The 14,473-nt window shown below is 44.8% G+C and overlaps 1 protein-coding gene across 3 annotated transcripts in view; it reads right to left on the bottom strand.

The window, feature by feature from the left end:
* LOC143930661 (alpha-2-macroglobulin-like) overlaps positions 1-13,971 on the bottom strand; it is a 268,790-nt gene extending 254,819 nt beyond the window's left edge. For all 3 annotated transcript variants that reach the window (XM_077455159.1, XM_077455160.1, XM_077455161.1), the window contains exon 1: positions 13,864-13,971. In XM_077455159.1, the coding sequence (XP_077311285.1) occupies positions 13,864-13,931 (68 nt within the window). In that variant the 5' untranslated portion in view covers positions 13,932-13,971. The remainder of the gene's footprint in view (positions 1-13,863) is intronic.
* Positions 13,972-14,473: the final 502 nt, after the last annotated feature.

The following is a 14,473-nucleotide window of genomic DNA, read 5'->3' as shown; positions in this document are numbered from 1 at the left end:
TGTGAGATACAGAGAATAAAAATCGAGTGGCGTAAAATCATCTGTATCCACCTGAATACCGGGTTGGGCAGTGAATGGGGGACGTACGGGTTCTGCAGAAGTGGTGGGCACCCAATTGGGATAGGCGAATTCTGCAGGAAGGGCACTATGGGTACGACGGGCCTGTCTTTGTCTTCTTCTTGGTGGCAGCGGGACACTACTTGTGCTTGCCACCTCGCCAGCTTGAACTGCACTTATGGGACTCGCCACGTCACCACGTGATACTGCAGTGCTGGATGTACGTCCAGGGTGTACTAGGCCGCTGGTGCTTGCCAGTTTACCAAAAGGATGAGCGGCGCTAGTACTGGCTCTATACTCCATACGAGGGACTTGCGGTTCCTGCACCTCAACAACATCAGAAAATCGGGGTCGGGTACGCCTGACAATAGCAGGGACCTCTTCTTCGTCGTCAGAGCTATCTGACATGGAGGCGCTGTCCTCTACAGGTTCGTATTCTGAGCCTGAATCTGACAGATCAGTGTCTTCCTCTTCACTATCTGTCATGCTCAGAAACGTGTAGGCCTCTTCACTAGTGTACCTTCGCTTTGCCATTTTGGGCTCTAAATTTAGGGGTACAGTAGTGAGACTCACAGGTAAAAAAGCACCTAGCCTGTCAGCGACTGTATAAAACGCTACCAAAAAAAACTGTTAGCGATCGCAGGGATCAGGCCTGACTCTGCGAACGCTGCAGTTATGTGTGTTGTGTTTTGTAAGTGACAGTGATCGATCGATACTGCACTTGGGTGGGCTGGGCTGGGCTGGGCAGAGGGGCAAAACGCAGGTGCTAGCAGGTATCTGGGCTGATCCCGCTAACAATGCGTTTTTTTAGAACCCTAAATTGCTGGGCACGCTAGTATAGATCTGATCAGATCAGATATTGATCTGTTCGGATACTATACCACTAAGGGAGGTGTATGCTTTGCACGTGGGTGTTAGCGGTGCTGGCACTAACCTAGCACTGCCTGGGGCGACGCAGACCCTTTCTGACCCGAAAACCAAATTTATATCACCCGCCGGGTGATCAGGGGGTTAAACCTTTATTAAGTAATAAATGGCGGGTGCCCTGATGCTATAAAAAGCGAACTACCTAACCAGCGTCACCCGTAACACTTATACGGTGATCACTGGTGAAAGGGTTAACTAAGGGCAATCAGGGGTTAAAACCTTTATTGGGTATTTATATGGGGGTACCTGAAGCTTTATAAAAACCTGACGGGGAACCTAAATAACGAAATAACTAACTGGCTAACCAGCGTCACCAGTGACACTTATGCAGCGATCGCTGGTGAAAGGGTTAACTCTAGGGGCAATCAAAGGGTTAAAACCTTTATTAGGTTATATATCGGGGTACCTAACGGTATAAAAACCTGGCGTTGAACCTAAAAAAAAACTAGCTTCCTAGCGGGACCAGTGACACTATTGCAGCGATCAGAAAAACGATCGCTTAGTGACACTGGTAAAAGAGGGTGAAAGGGTTAACTGGGAGGGCAATCAAGGGGTTAAACCTTTATTAGGGGGGGGTAGGGGGCTACCCTGGACCTAAAGGGGCCTAACACTAGCTGCCCTGACACTTTTTACAGTCACAACTGACACTAAATGTAGTGATCAATAAATAAATGAACACTGCATTAGTGACACTGTGACTGGGGGGGGGGCGGGGGGCCGATCGGGGGGGTGATCGGGGGGTGACTGGGGTGAAATGTGTGCCTGTGTGTACCTATGTGTCAGTGGACTGTTGGTGCACTTACTTGGACGTCTTCACTCCTCGCTGTCCGGTTCAAAAAGACCGCCACGAGGAGTGTGACATGACTTCCTCCTCCTGTGTTTACATTTTCACAGGGGAGGAAGTTCGTCACTAGCCAGGAGCGATCGAGAGGGGATGGGCGGAAACCAACGGCCATCCCCTCATCGCCGATCGCTCCGGCACCGAAAGGGACCGCCGTATCTAGCGGGAGGGGGTCCGATCGGACCCCCCACCCGCTAGAAGGCATTCACGTACATTTACGTGATTGTGCCTGCCTGTGCCATTGTGTTGACGTACATTGGCAATACGGCGGTCCTGAAGTGGTTAAACTTCCCTCCTAAAAGTTTTTTCCTTAAAATTCCCTCCTAAACTTGGGGTGCGTGTTATACGCTGATAAATGCTGTAATATATATAGAAGGTAGGGCCCGAAAGTGATTTAAGCCCAGGGGCCCCCACCACCCTAAGTCCTGTACTGTATATATTGTAGGGGTGAAGAGGGGTGAAGAGCTGGCTCAGAGGCAGTCCAGTAAAATAAAAGTGGCTTTTATTCAGCAAAACAGCAAAAAAACATAAGACCAGACAGACTTGTCTTATCACAGGGATGTGCACACAGGTACAGCTCACCAGCCCACAGGCTTAGAGGTAACAGTTCATGGCTCCAAACAGAGCTACAGTCATTTGGTGGTTTAAGCTCACCCAGCAGGTACACCATCCAGCAATGGACGTTTCCACACAGCGTGCTGCTGTGTCTCTCTCTCTCCTACTCAATAGCTCCACACTGACACTTTCAGCACACCTGACCATAAGCAGGCCTGAAGGGGAAGTACCTGCCTTCTTCAATTAACCCCCACTTAACCCTGCCCCAGGCTGACCCTCTACATATCCCCCTCCCCTCTGTTCCAGGCCAGGGGTATGGACACCATGACTTCAGTGGCAGTAGACCCGAGAAAGGGCATCTGCATTCTGATGTACCTTTCCCGTTCTATGTACCACTACAAACCTGAAGTCCTGTAGAGCAAGGAACCACCTGGTGATTCTGGAGTTTTTATCTTTATTTTGGGCCATCCACTTAAGGGGCGTATGATCTGAAACTAACTTGAAGGGTCAGCCCAACAAGTAGTAGCGGAGTGTCTCCAAAGCCCATTTTATTGTGAGACTCTCCCTTTCCACAATGGAATAATTCCTCTCAGCTGGTGTGAGCTTCCGGCTCAAGTACACAACAGGGGTGCTCATCCCCCCCAATCATCTGGGACAGTACTGCACCCAGACCCAATTATGAGGCATCTGTTTGTACCAGGAACTTTTTTTGGAAGTCGGGAGCTACAAACACTGGTTCCTGGCACAAAGCTTGCTTCAATCGGCAGAACGCTGCTTCTGCACTCCACTGAACAACAGTGGCGTTCTTTCCCTTGGTGTGATCAGTCAGAGGTGCTGCTAGACTGGCAAAGTTGGGGACAAACCTCCTATAATAGCCCACAATGCCAAGGAAAGAACGCACTTGTTTCTTTGTGAGTGGACGGGGCCTCCACCTTGTTTAGTTGGGGCTTAATCACACCCCCGCCTACAACATACCCCAGGTAGTGGGCCTCCTCCAACCCAACCTTGCTCTTTTCTGGGTTCACTATGAACCCCGCCCTTCAGAGGGCATCCAAGACCAACTGAACCTTCAGTAAGTGACTCTCCCAGTCCTTAATAAAGATGACAATGTCATCAAGATAGGCTTCTGAGAATTCCTTATGAGGTCTCAGGACGAAGTCCATGGCCCTCTGGAAAGTGGCTGGGGCCCCATGTAACCCAAATGGCATTCAGGCATACTGCCATAAGCCCTCAGGTGTGGCAAATGCAGTTTTTTCTTTAGCCTCTGGGGAAAGCGGGATCTGCCAGTATCCCTTGGTCAAGTCAAGAGTGGTGATGTACCGGGCCGTTCCTAATCTCTCGATTAATTCATCGACCCGGGGCATGGGATACGCGCCTGGCTTGGAGACTTCATTTAACTTGCGAAAGTGATTGCAGAACTGCCAGGTTCCATTCGGCTTGGGTACAAGGACTATAGGGCTAGACCAGCTACTTGAAGACTCCTCACTGACCCCAAGGTCCAACATGCTCTTAATCTCGGCTGAAACAATATTCCGGCAAGCTTCGGGTATGCAGTAAGGTTTGAGGTTTACTCGAACGCCAGGGTCTGTAATGACATTATGTTCAATTACCGAGGTTAGGCCCGGTAGGTTTGAAAAAATGTCTAGATACCTCTGCAAAAACTCCCAGGACTCCTGTTTTTGAGAAGGGGAGAGAGCCTCTGCAATCCCTACCTTCTTAATCTGAGCATCAGGGTCTTCCGGGACTATCAGACTGACTGTAAAAACTTGTCTATCTTTCCATGGTTTGATCAAGTTGACATGGTAAATCTGGTAGGGTTTACGTTTGATGGGCTGATGGACTTTATAGTTGACCTTGCCCACCCTCTCAACTATCTTAAAGGGTCTTTGCCACTTGGCAAGAAACTTACTCTCAACGGTAGGCACTAAGACCAGCACCCGATCCCCAGGTTTAAACTCTCTAATCTTGGCAGAATGGTTGTATACACGACTCTGGGCGTTTTGCGTAGCCTGCAAATGTTCCCGTACTATGGGCATAACTTTTGTTATTCGGTCCTGCATTTGAGACACGTGTTCTACCACAGCTTCTTGTTCCCACGTCTCTTTCATTATATCCAGTAGTCCACGGGGGTGTCTCCCATAAACCAGCTCAAAGGGGGAGAACCCCGTGGAGGCCTGGGGTACCTCTCTTATGGCAAACAACAAGGGAGGCAATAAGCAATCCCAATCCCGATCATCCTCCTCAACTGCTTTCTTTAGCATTCCCTTTAAGGTTTTGTTGAACCGCTCCACTAACCCATCAGTTTGTGGGTGATACACTGAAGTCCTCAAGTGTTTAATCTTAAACAGGTTACAGAGTTCCTTCATCACTTTTGACATGAACGGGGTACCTTGGTCTGTCAAGATCTCGGATGGGAGTCCTGTTCTCATGAACATCTGAAACAACTCCCGTGCGATGACCTTGGATGAGCAATTTCTTAAAGGGACCGCTTCCGGATACCTGGTGGCATAGTCAAGGACAACTAAAATGTATTGGGGTCCCCTAGTGGACTTAGGTAAGGGGCCCACCAAGTCCATGGCTATGCGATCAAAGGGAACCTCGATAATTGGAAGCGGTACCAGCGGACTGCGAAAATGGGGTATTGGAGCGGTTCTTTGACAGGTAGGGCAGGGATTCACAGTAGTCCTTAATTTCTCGATATACACCGGGCCAAAAAAAATTCTGTAAAACCCGTTCCTGAGTTTTAGCCACTCCAAGGTGACCCCCAAGTACATGACTATGAGCCAAATGCAACACCTTAGACCTAAAAGGTTTGGGTACCACCAGTTGTTCAAACACTTCTTGATTGACCTTAGTTACTCGGTACAACAAGTCATGATTCACAGCAAAATGGGGGAACTACACGTCCGCCCCAGGGTGCTGTGGTTCACCGTTTAAGACCGTGGCCTGTTCCCTGGTGGGGATCAAAGTGGGGTCCCTCATCTGAGCACTAAGGAAATCTTCCCGGGAGCCCCCGAGATCTGACATGTCTGGCTCAGAGGAGGTACTTTCCGCTTCCAATCCTGCAAACACCTCCAGGGGACCGGGCTCACTTTCTGCAGGTTCAGCAACCTGGTACTGATCCTTAGTAACAACCTCCTGCAACACAGTATTATTCACCACCTCTGTGGGTTCTTGCTTTTTGGGGGAAACCCTCAAACCTTTGAGCTTTTGCTCATACAAGTCCCAAAATATGGGGCAGTCTCGCCCGATTAGTAAATCATAAGGTAGCCCTGGGACCACCCCCACTTTTAGTTTAGTCGTTCTTGATGGTGTACACAGGGTCACACAAGCCACCGGATAGTTTTTAACATCACCATGCACACAGATGATCCCAACCTGTTCCCTTGGTACCAGCTTTCTTGGCAACCCGTCCGATCGGAGCAGGGTAACGGTGCTACCACCTCCTGTCCATTGACCCACACCACACACATGCGGATTTAGGTTGGTTGCAGCACACAATGCATGGATATACATGGAGTGACGGTGACCCATGTTGCACTCCATGGATTCTTCCTGACTTGGGCACTGGGCCGTTAGATGACCCAGTTGATGGCAGGACCAACAGCGAACCTCACGGGGTTCCCCCTGTTGGTTCCCTGGAAACTTAGGTCCTGGGGTGCTCCTGGTATTTGTATTATACCTCCGAGCAGCCACTATGCGATCACCAGGAGGCACACTGGTGCTGGAACGCACTTCTTTGAAATGGGCCAGCTCTCTTGTGACAGAAGGACTCTCCTGGAACTTTTCAGCACAACTGTAGCACTCAACAGCTGTAGCCATCTCATCCAAGGACTGAGGCTCGGACTGAGCCACCCATCGATGGAGCTTCCTGGGTAGTCCATGCAGGAAACGATCGAGTGCGACTCTTTCCACAATCTGAATGGGTGTCTTTTCCTCAGGTTTCAGCCAATCTTGGAACAAGTGCATCAGGTGGTAGAGCTGCGCACGGGCAGGCTTAGCCTTGTCAAAGCGCCAGTCATGGACTCTGTTCACCCTTAAAGCGACAGTCACTCCCAGCCTTGCTAGGATTTCTGCTTTCAGGAGCTTATAATCGCGTGCTGATTCAGGGGCCAAGTCACAGTACGCTTGTTGGGGGTCTGCGGTCAGGAAAGGAGGCAGTACATCTGCCCAGTCTTTATCAGGCAGACCCTCCCTTGCTGCAACCCGCTCAAACATAGCTAGGTATGCTTCCACGTTGTCTAAGGCCGTCATCTTTTTCAGGGTCCGCTGCACTGCCTTCCGGGGGTCACTCTTTACAGCGGAGTCACCTTTCATCATCAGCGATTTGTTTCCTGTTGTACAGCAACTGTCTGCACCAGGATCTGCTCCTGCCAAACCTGTGCTTGTACCAGGGCCTGCTAGGCCTCCTGATGGCGGGCCTGCGCATTAGCCAGTACCAGTTGCTTAACCACATCCTCCATGGCTTGTTCAGAAGATTTCACTGTCTGTGCAGCTTTAACCCAGGACATGGGATTAGACTGGACCCCTCAAACTGCCCGATGCAGGCTCCACCAATTGTAGGGGATCAGAGGGGTGAAGAGCTGGTTCAGAGGCAGTCCAGTAAAATAAAAGTCGTTTTTTTTAGCAAAAAAGCAAAAAAAACATAAGACCAGACTTGTCTTATCACACTGATGTGCACACAGGTACAGCTCACAGTTCATCAGCCCACAGGCTTAGAGGTAACAGTTCATGGCTCCAAATGGAGCTACAGTCTTTTTGTGGTTTTAGCTCACCCAGCAGGTACACCATCCAGCAATGGACGTTTCCACACAGCGTGCTGCTGTGTCTCTCTCTCTCTCCTACTCAACAGCTCCACACTGACACTTTCAGCACACCCGACCATAAGCAGGTCTGAAGGAGAAGTACCTGCCTTCTTCAATTAACCCCCTCTTAACCCTGCCCCAGGCTGACCCTCTACAATATATATATATATATATATATATATATATAATATATGGTGTGGTAAGGGTTGGGACCTATCTTGGTATGGGGGCCTTCCATATATGGTAATGTAGCACTAACCCCCAAAGGAGCTGCTGGTTACCTTCTTATCGTTACCTTCTTCATCTCGATTTGCGTGTCTAGGGGTTCCCATGGTAGATGGCCCAGAAACTTTAGAGACTGACGACAGATCCGCTTAAAGGGATTTTTATTTGCAAAAACGTAGTTAAGCCCCGTACACACTATCAGATTGTCTGCTGAGTTTTTCCTTCAGATTTACCAAAACGTTGTAGTAGAAGGGCATGCCTGATTGCATACACATTGAAACTCCTAAGGTTTGACCTCATATTATATGGTTTTGGTAAATCTGAAGGAAAAACTCAGCAGACAATCTGATAGTGTGTACAGGGCTTTAATGGACAGTCTCTCAGTTAGGAAAAAAGTCCAGGTACTCTTAATGTCAAAGTCAATAATAAAGAACTTGCTTACTTTGACTAAATCCAGAGCATAGCCATTCACATCAGGATGTTCACTCTAGTTGGATAGTCCCTCTATCACAAGGCCTGGCAGCCAACAGGGTGCTTAAATCAGGAACAAGTCTCTGCCACAGACTTCGTTGTTGAACATATATTAATAATTCTCTGCCACAGACTTTGTTGTAGAACATGAACAAGGAAACTTGAATACTTGTAGAACACTCGTTTGGTACCAGTATCTTTCAGCCAGTTCAGCAATACCTCACGAAACTGGATTCACCTAGGTCCCTCAGCCTCACCAGGCTCTTGCTAAGAAGCCAAACCGTGCATGGCCTTCTTCTGAAGAGTCCTCCCCTGGATAGCTACGAAGTTGCTGGGCCTCTCCACAACCGGAGACGGCACCGGACCACCTCCGAATCCTTTCTTTAGCCAGCCCCGAGACAAAGTCGGGTGGATCTGCACCCCAGACCATAGCCTTCCTGGGGGCTGGTCAGGAGGACCAGGACCATGGAGTCAGAACATACTTCTGGACTGGAAACCCGAACCACGTGACATCCGCATCTTAAGTACCCTCTTTCAGAAAGCACAGCAAGAATGACACTCCCACTGGGCTGGCTCAGAGAGAAAGTAACCTTAAAGCACCCAGACTGTTTCCATGCCTGCCAGAAGAGACAGTGCCCCCTATGGCCAGGCTGAACACCTGATAGTCCAGTCAGACTGATGCTGAGGTCAAAATTTGGAATAATTATACCCAAACCAAACTGCAGTTCATGTGTAACATTAAATTTCAAAAACATAGCGCGTGCTCTTCAGGAGCCGGCGCTACAGTAAGATGGACTATTGATCATCGAGCTGAAGGTGCAACAATGTGGTAAGCATTTGTCACTGAGCTGTATCCTTTGCGGCTAGTGGCCAGGATGCTGTAGTTAGTGGTGGTGTTGGTCAGCTGATGAGATAGTGATACCAGTCAAGATAAGCCCCGGAACCTAGTAACTAAGTGTAGGGGCTGCATGACTGGGGGGGCACTGTTGTTAGTGCAACAGGAATCTGGGTGTAGGAAGGGGAGTTGTGGGCTGAGGGACTAAGGGGCGGTCTTACAGTTCATTTAACTCATGGAGGGGATGGGGCTTGAGCAGTCAGAACAGCAGGAAGAGAGGTAACACACAGGACAGATTTTCCCTCCCCCCTCCCTATAGGCTGCAACTTGTGATTGTGTATGGGTCTTACGTGTTCTTTTTGTTTGTTCTCTTTATTTCAGGTGCTGGTGGCAGGGGTCTCTGGTTCCTGAAGGTTCGGAATGGTGGTGGTGGTGTGTGTGTATAATATATATATATATATACACACACACACACACACACACACACACACACATATATATATATACATACACACATATATACATATACAGTGCCTTGCGAAAGTATTCGGCCCCCTTGAACTTTTCAACCTTTTGCCACATTTCAGGCTTCAAACATAAAGATATACATTTTTTATTTTCTTTGAAGAATCACCAACAAGTGGGACACAATTGTGAAGTGGAACGAAATCTATTGGATTTTTGAAACTTTTTTAACTAATAAAAAAATGAAAAGTGGGGCGTGCAAAATTATTCGACCCCCTTGCGTTAATACTTTGTAGAGCCACCTTTTGCTGCGATTACAGCTGCAAGTCACTTGGGGTATGTCTCTATCAGTTTTGCACATCGAGAGACTGAAATTCTTGCCCATTCTTCCTTGCAAAACAGCTCGAGCTCAGTGAGGTTGGATGGAGAGCGTTTGTGAAGAGCAGTTTTCAGCTCTTTCCACAGATTCTCGATTGGATTCAGGTCTGGACTTTGACTTGGCCATTCTAACACCTGGATACGTTTATTTGTGAACCATTCCTTTGTAGATTTTGCTGTATGTTTGAGATCATTGTCTTGTTGGAAGATAAATCTCCGTCCCAGTTTCAGGTCTTTTGCAGACTCCAACAGGTTTTCATCCAGAATGGTCCTGTATTTGGCTGCATCCATCTTCCCCTCAATTTTAAACATCTTCCCTGTCCCTGCTGAAGAAAAGAAGGCCCAAACCATGATGCTGCCACCACCACGTTTGACAGTGGAGATGGTGTGTTGAGGGTGATGAGCTGTGTTGCTTTTACGCCAAACATATCGTTTTGCATTGTGGGCAAAAAGTTTGATTTTGGTTTCATCTGACCAGAGCACCTTCTTCCACATGTTTGGTGTGTCTCCCAGGTGGCTTGTGGCAAACTTTAGACGAGACTTTTTATGGATATCTTTGAGAAATGGCTTTCTTCTTGCCACTCTTCCATAAAGGCCAGATTTGTGCAGTGTACAACTGATTGTTGTCCTATGGACAGACTCTCCCACCTCAGCTGTAGTTCTCTGCAGTTCATCCAGAGTGATCATGGGCCTCTTGGCTGCATCTCTAATCAGTCTTCTCCTTGTCTGAGCTGAAAGTTTAGAGGGACGGCCAGGTCTTGGTAGATTTGCAGTGGTCTGATACTCCTTCCATTTCAAAATGATCGCTTGCACAGTGCTCCTTGGGATGTTTAAAGCTTGGGAAATCTTTTTGTATCCAAATCCAGCTTTAAACTTCTCCACAACAGTATTACGGACCTGCCTGGTGTGTTCCTTGGTCTTCATGATGCTCTCTGCGCTTTCAACAGAACCCTGAGACTATCACAGAGCAGGTGCATTTATACAGAGACTTGATTACACACAGGTGGATTCTATTTTTCACCATCTGTCATTTAGGACAACATTGGATCATTCAGAGATCCTCGCTGAACTTCTGGAGTGAGTTTGCTGCACTGAAATTAAAGGGGCCGAATAATTTTGCACGCACCACTTTTCAGTTTTTTATTTGCTAAAAAAGTTTAAAATATCCAATAGATTTCGTTCCACTTCACAATTGTATCCCACTTGTTGGTGATTCTTGACAAAAAAATAAAATTTTATATCTTTATGTCTGAAGCCTGAAATGTGGCAAAAGGTTGAAAAGTTCAAGGGGGCCGAATACTTTCGCAAGGCACTGTATATATATATATATATATATATACACATACACACATTATATATATATATATATATATATATATATATATAGCTATAGCTATATAGATGTAATATATGGTGGGGTAAGGGTTGGGACCTATCTTGGTATGGGGACCTTCCCTATATGTTAAGATGGACTGTCGGTCATCTAGCTGAAGGTGCAAGAAGGTGGTAAGCATTTGTCACTGAGCTGTATCCTTCGTGGCTAGTGGCCAGGATGCTGTAGTGGTGGTGTCAGTCAGCCGATGAGATACTGGTACCTTCTTCAGGAACCTCAGATGTAGCTGTAACATATTTTTGTTATAAATATTGTATATATATATTATTTATTTTTTATTTTATATAATGTTGTGTTTGGATTTAATAAAGGGGCCTTTGGTGGCCATTTAATCCAGACAATGTGTCATGTTTCATTGGTAAGGTAAGAATAATTATGGTGATTGGTTAGTGGGGGGGTTGTCAGGTTAAGGCAACTAACATATCAGCCTTACACCAGTCAAGGGTGTGGAAAAAATAGTGAAGCCACCCAGGGGTGGAGATAAATTCTAAATCTTGTGTAAACAAGAAGTTTATTGGATTTTCAGATTAAATACTAGAAAACCTGCTGGCCTCAACTTCGAGTGGGATGTGTCTCATTTTTATGAATATGAGATAGTTTTACAAATGAGACATCTTTGCGTCCTCTCAGTATGCATACATAATATTTTTTTCCTGACCCCCTATTGTTGCCACTAATAAAGGCTTGTGACATAACAGCACTACAGATCATACCACATGATAATTACTCCCTCTAATCTAAATACGGTTTGTTTTTCTTGTGCGCTGCTTTCAGCTTCCACCCAGTTTTTCAATGTAAGCAATATGAATCTTGTACATTAACAGTTTATTTTTTACTGAAAGGTTTAATAAAACCGAGATTAAACATCGGGAATCAGACAATTTGATCGGCGGCCGTTCGATCAGTGGCTAGTGACCTTGATCACTGGTGTGATAACGATCGCTATCACAAATCTGTCTGCTTGCAGGTCTTAAATAACACTGACAAGATTTATACGATTGCTAGATATATAAACGTTTCAATTGACCAATATATTTATGAATATATTTTTTGTCTCTATTTCTCTCTCCCATCTTTGTATTCTTGGATTTTATATATATATATATATATATATATATATATATATATATATATATATATATATATATATACATATATATATATACACACACACACACACACACACTGATAGATTTGATTATGGACATGTTTACATGCATATATTCTAGATCTCTCTTTACATTGTAAAGCGCTGCGTAAACTTTTGGCGCTATATAAATCGTTAATAATAATAATAATAATAATATCTCCCATGAAGTTTTCACTTCAATTCTGATCTCTTTTCTTCTCACATTCATTTTGAGGGTCTGCCTTTTATCCATGTACAGATCAACCGGAAGTCACTCTGTTTCTCTTTGCTTCTTGCATTTAATGCAGGGACCATTATAATTATATATACACATTTTTATATGTCTAATATGCAATATATATTTATATAACTATAGTGATTGTACGCAATGCTCATTATGGATTAGGCATTGGAATATATACAATTTTTTGGTTTTATTTAGGGTTTATGAATTATTCATCAACCAGTTCTAGATGTGCATACCAATGATTTTTTTTAAATATATGATGCTATCAGTTAAATTTTACTTAATGTAATATGCTATTGGTCCATGCTTTCATCTATACATATTTTTGATGTGATAATATAAGTTTTCTATATGCTTGAGCACCTTGGGTGGGGGGTCTTCTTGGAGGGAGGTAGTCTGAATATTCTTTGTTAGGATTTCACATGCTTGTCCCGACCTCTGAGCCGTGAACCCCCCACCCCCCCCCCCCCCCCCCCAGGGTGTTCTTTATTTTTGTTTTATGTATGGGGAGGTGATCTCAATGGAGGTTTATCTTGATGGGTTATATATATATATATATATATATATATATATATATATATATATATTTATTATACATACATACACACACACACACATACACACAGCCAAACCATGCCACACTAGCTATGACTAAGCATCAACCCACAGTGTGAAACACGTAAGATGTTTGCCCCTTCCTCTGTACAGTATGGACTCTTTTTGGATTTTTAATCTCGAATAAAAATTTTGTATCGGTGTGCAGTCATCCACGACTATTTTCTAGCTCTTTTACTCTACAAGCAGTTGCAGGATCATGCTGCTGAGCGTAAACTTGAATTAAGAGATAAAGCAAAATAATAAAACACAGCTACTGTGCAGCATAGGGGTGGACTGGAAACCTTTGGCTCTAGAAAAAAAAAAAACAACCAGATAACTCTTTTCATGGCTGGGACACATTTTTGTGGGCTAAAGAAAATGTATAATGCAAAGTCTGCCTTGATGCTACAGTTATAAGTGAGCATACTTAAAACGGGATGTCTCTCAAATACATGGTTTATTGTGACACACATTTTACATCTTCCACCATCAATTTCCTTTGTGGCTTTTGCCACTCAGTACATGACATCTCAGAGTCGTAAAGGAGGTTAGGACTGGCAGACCTACTACTGCTAAAGGCTGTGATTGCAGGTGTGAACAGGGAGCAGATTGACTCCAGGTGCTACTGACTGTAGGTCCCACTACGATCAATGTCTAAATAGTGACGTATGTCCATTCAGGGACCCCAGCCCATCTTATCTCATTAGTGCTAGCCTGTTAGTCAAGCCCACTCCTCCCATGGAGCAGCACCACTAAGCACACTAATCATGAAGCAGAACCTACGCAAGCAATTAGCAAGTATGGCTGCACCATAATTAATATTCATTAATAATTATATGCATGCACAATAAATTTACAAACTATTCTCAGAAACAAGGTTTCTGTGAAAGTTAATAGATTAATTTAGAAAAGGTAAAATGCCATAGTAATTGTCTTACGGATCCTTGGCTGATACAAGTGTTGAGCTGCAAATGGCCAGGCAGATAAACACTATGCGAAGCTGCATGTTGGGTCACACATCAACACCAATGAGACTGAGAAATTTCTTGTCGCATATATTGGGAGACAGGATTCACTTTCACCCACTCTTATCCTCCTTATCTACAAACACGAATTTTGAACTCATGTTGGTGAATATCAGAGGACACTTTCACAATGTGTTAGTTTACCATTGGCAGTAAGCCACTATACACAGTTACATACAGTAGTTACATAGTTAGGTTGAAAAAAGACCTTCTTGTTCAACCATAAAAATAAATCAATAAAAAATAATATACAATTCCATATACACAATCCTATACCCACAGCTGATCCACATGTATAACTTCTGTAAAAAAAAAAAAGAATTTTATAGAAATTTAAAAAGAAATGAAACAAATACCAATAATGGCCATTGCATCTATACATGCCAGTAAAATAAAAAAGAACATTTTAAAATGTAAGGTTTTAGCAGCACTTTTGCCAATTCAAACATTGGGATAATATCTGTTGTACAGAATGCCAGGGATGGATGGCAGGTATATTGCCTAAAATTTGGCTTGTGTTCCC

This window comes from Lithobates pipiens, unplaced genomic scaffold (genome assembly GCF_037356315.1).
Source record: "Lithobates pipiens isolate NorthernLeopardFrog02 unplaced genomic scaffold, aLitPip1_a1.2 Scaffold_25, whole genome shotgun sequence".
In the NCBI taxonomy this organism is placed as follows: Eukaryota; Metazoa; Chordata; class Amphibia; order Anura; family Ranidae; genus Lithobates; species Lithobates pipiens.
The sequence above is the reverse complement of the archived record's forward strand: the minus strand, read 5'-3'. Positions and strand labels throughout refer to the sequence as shown.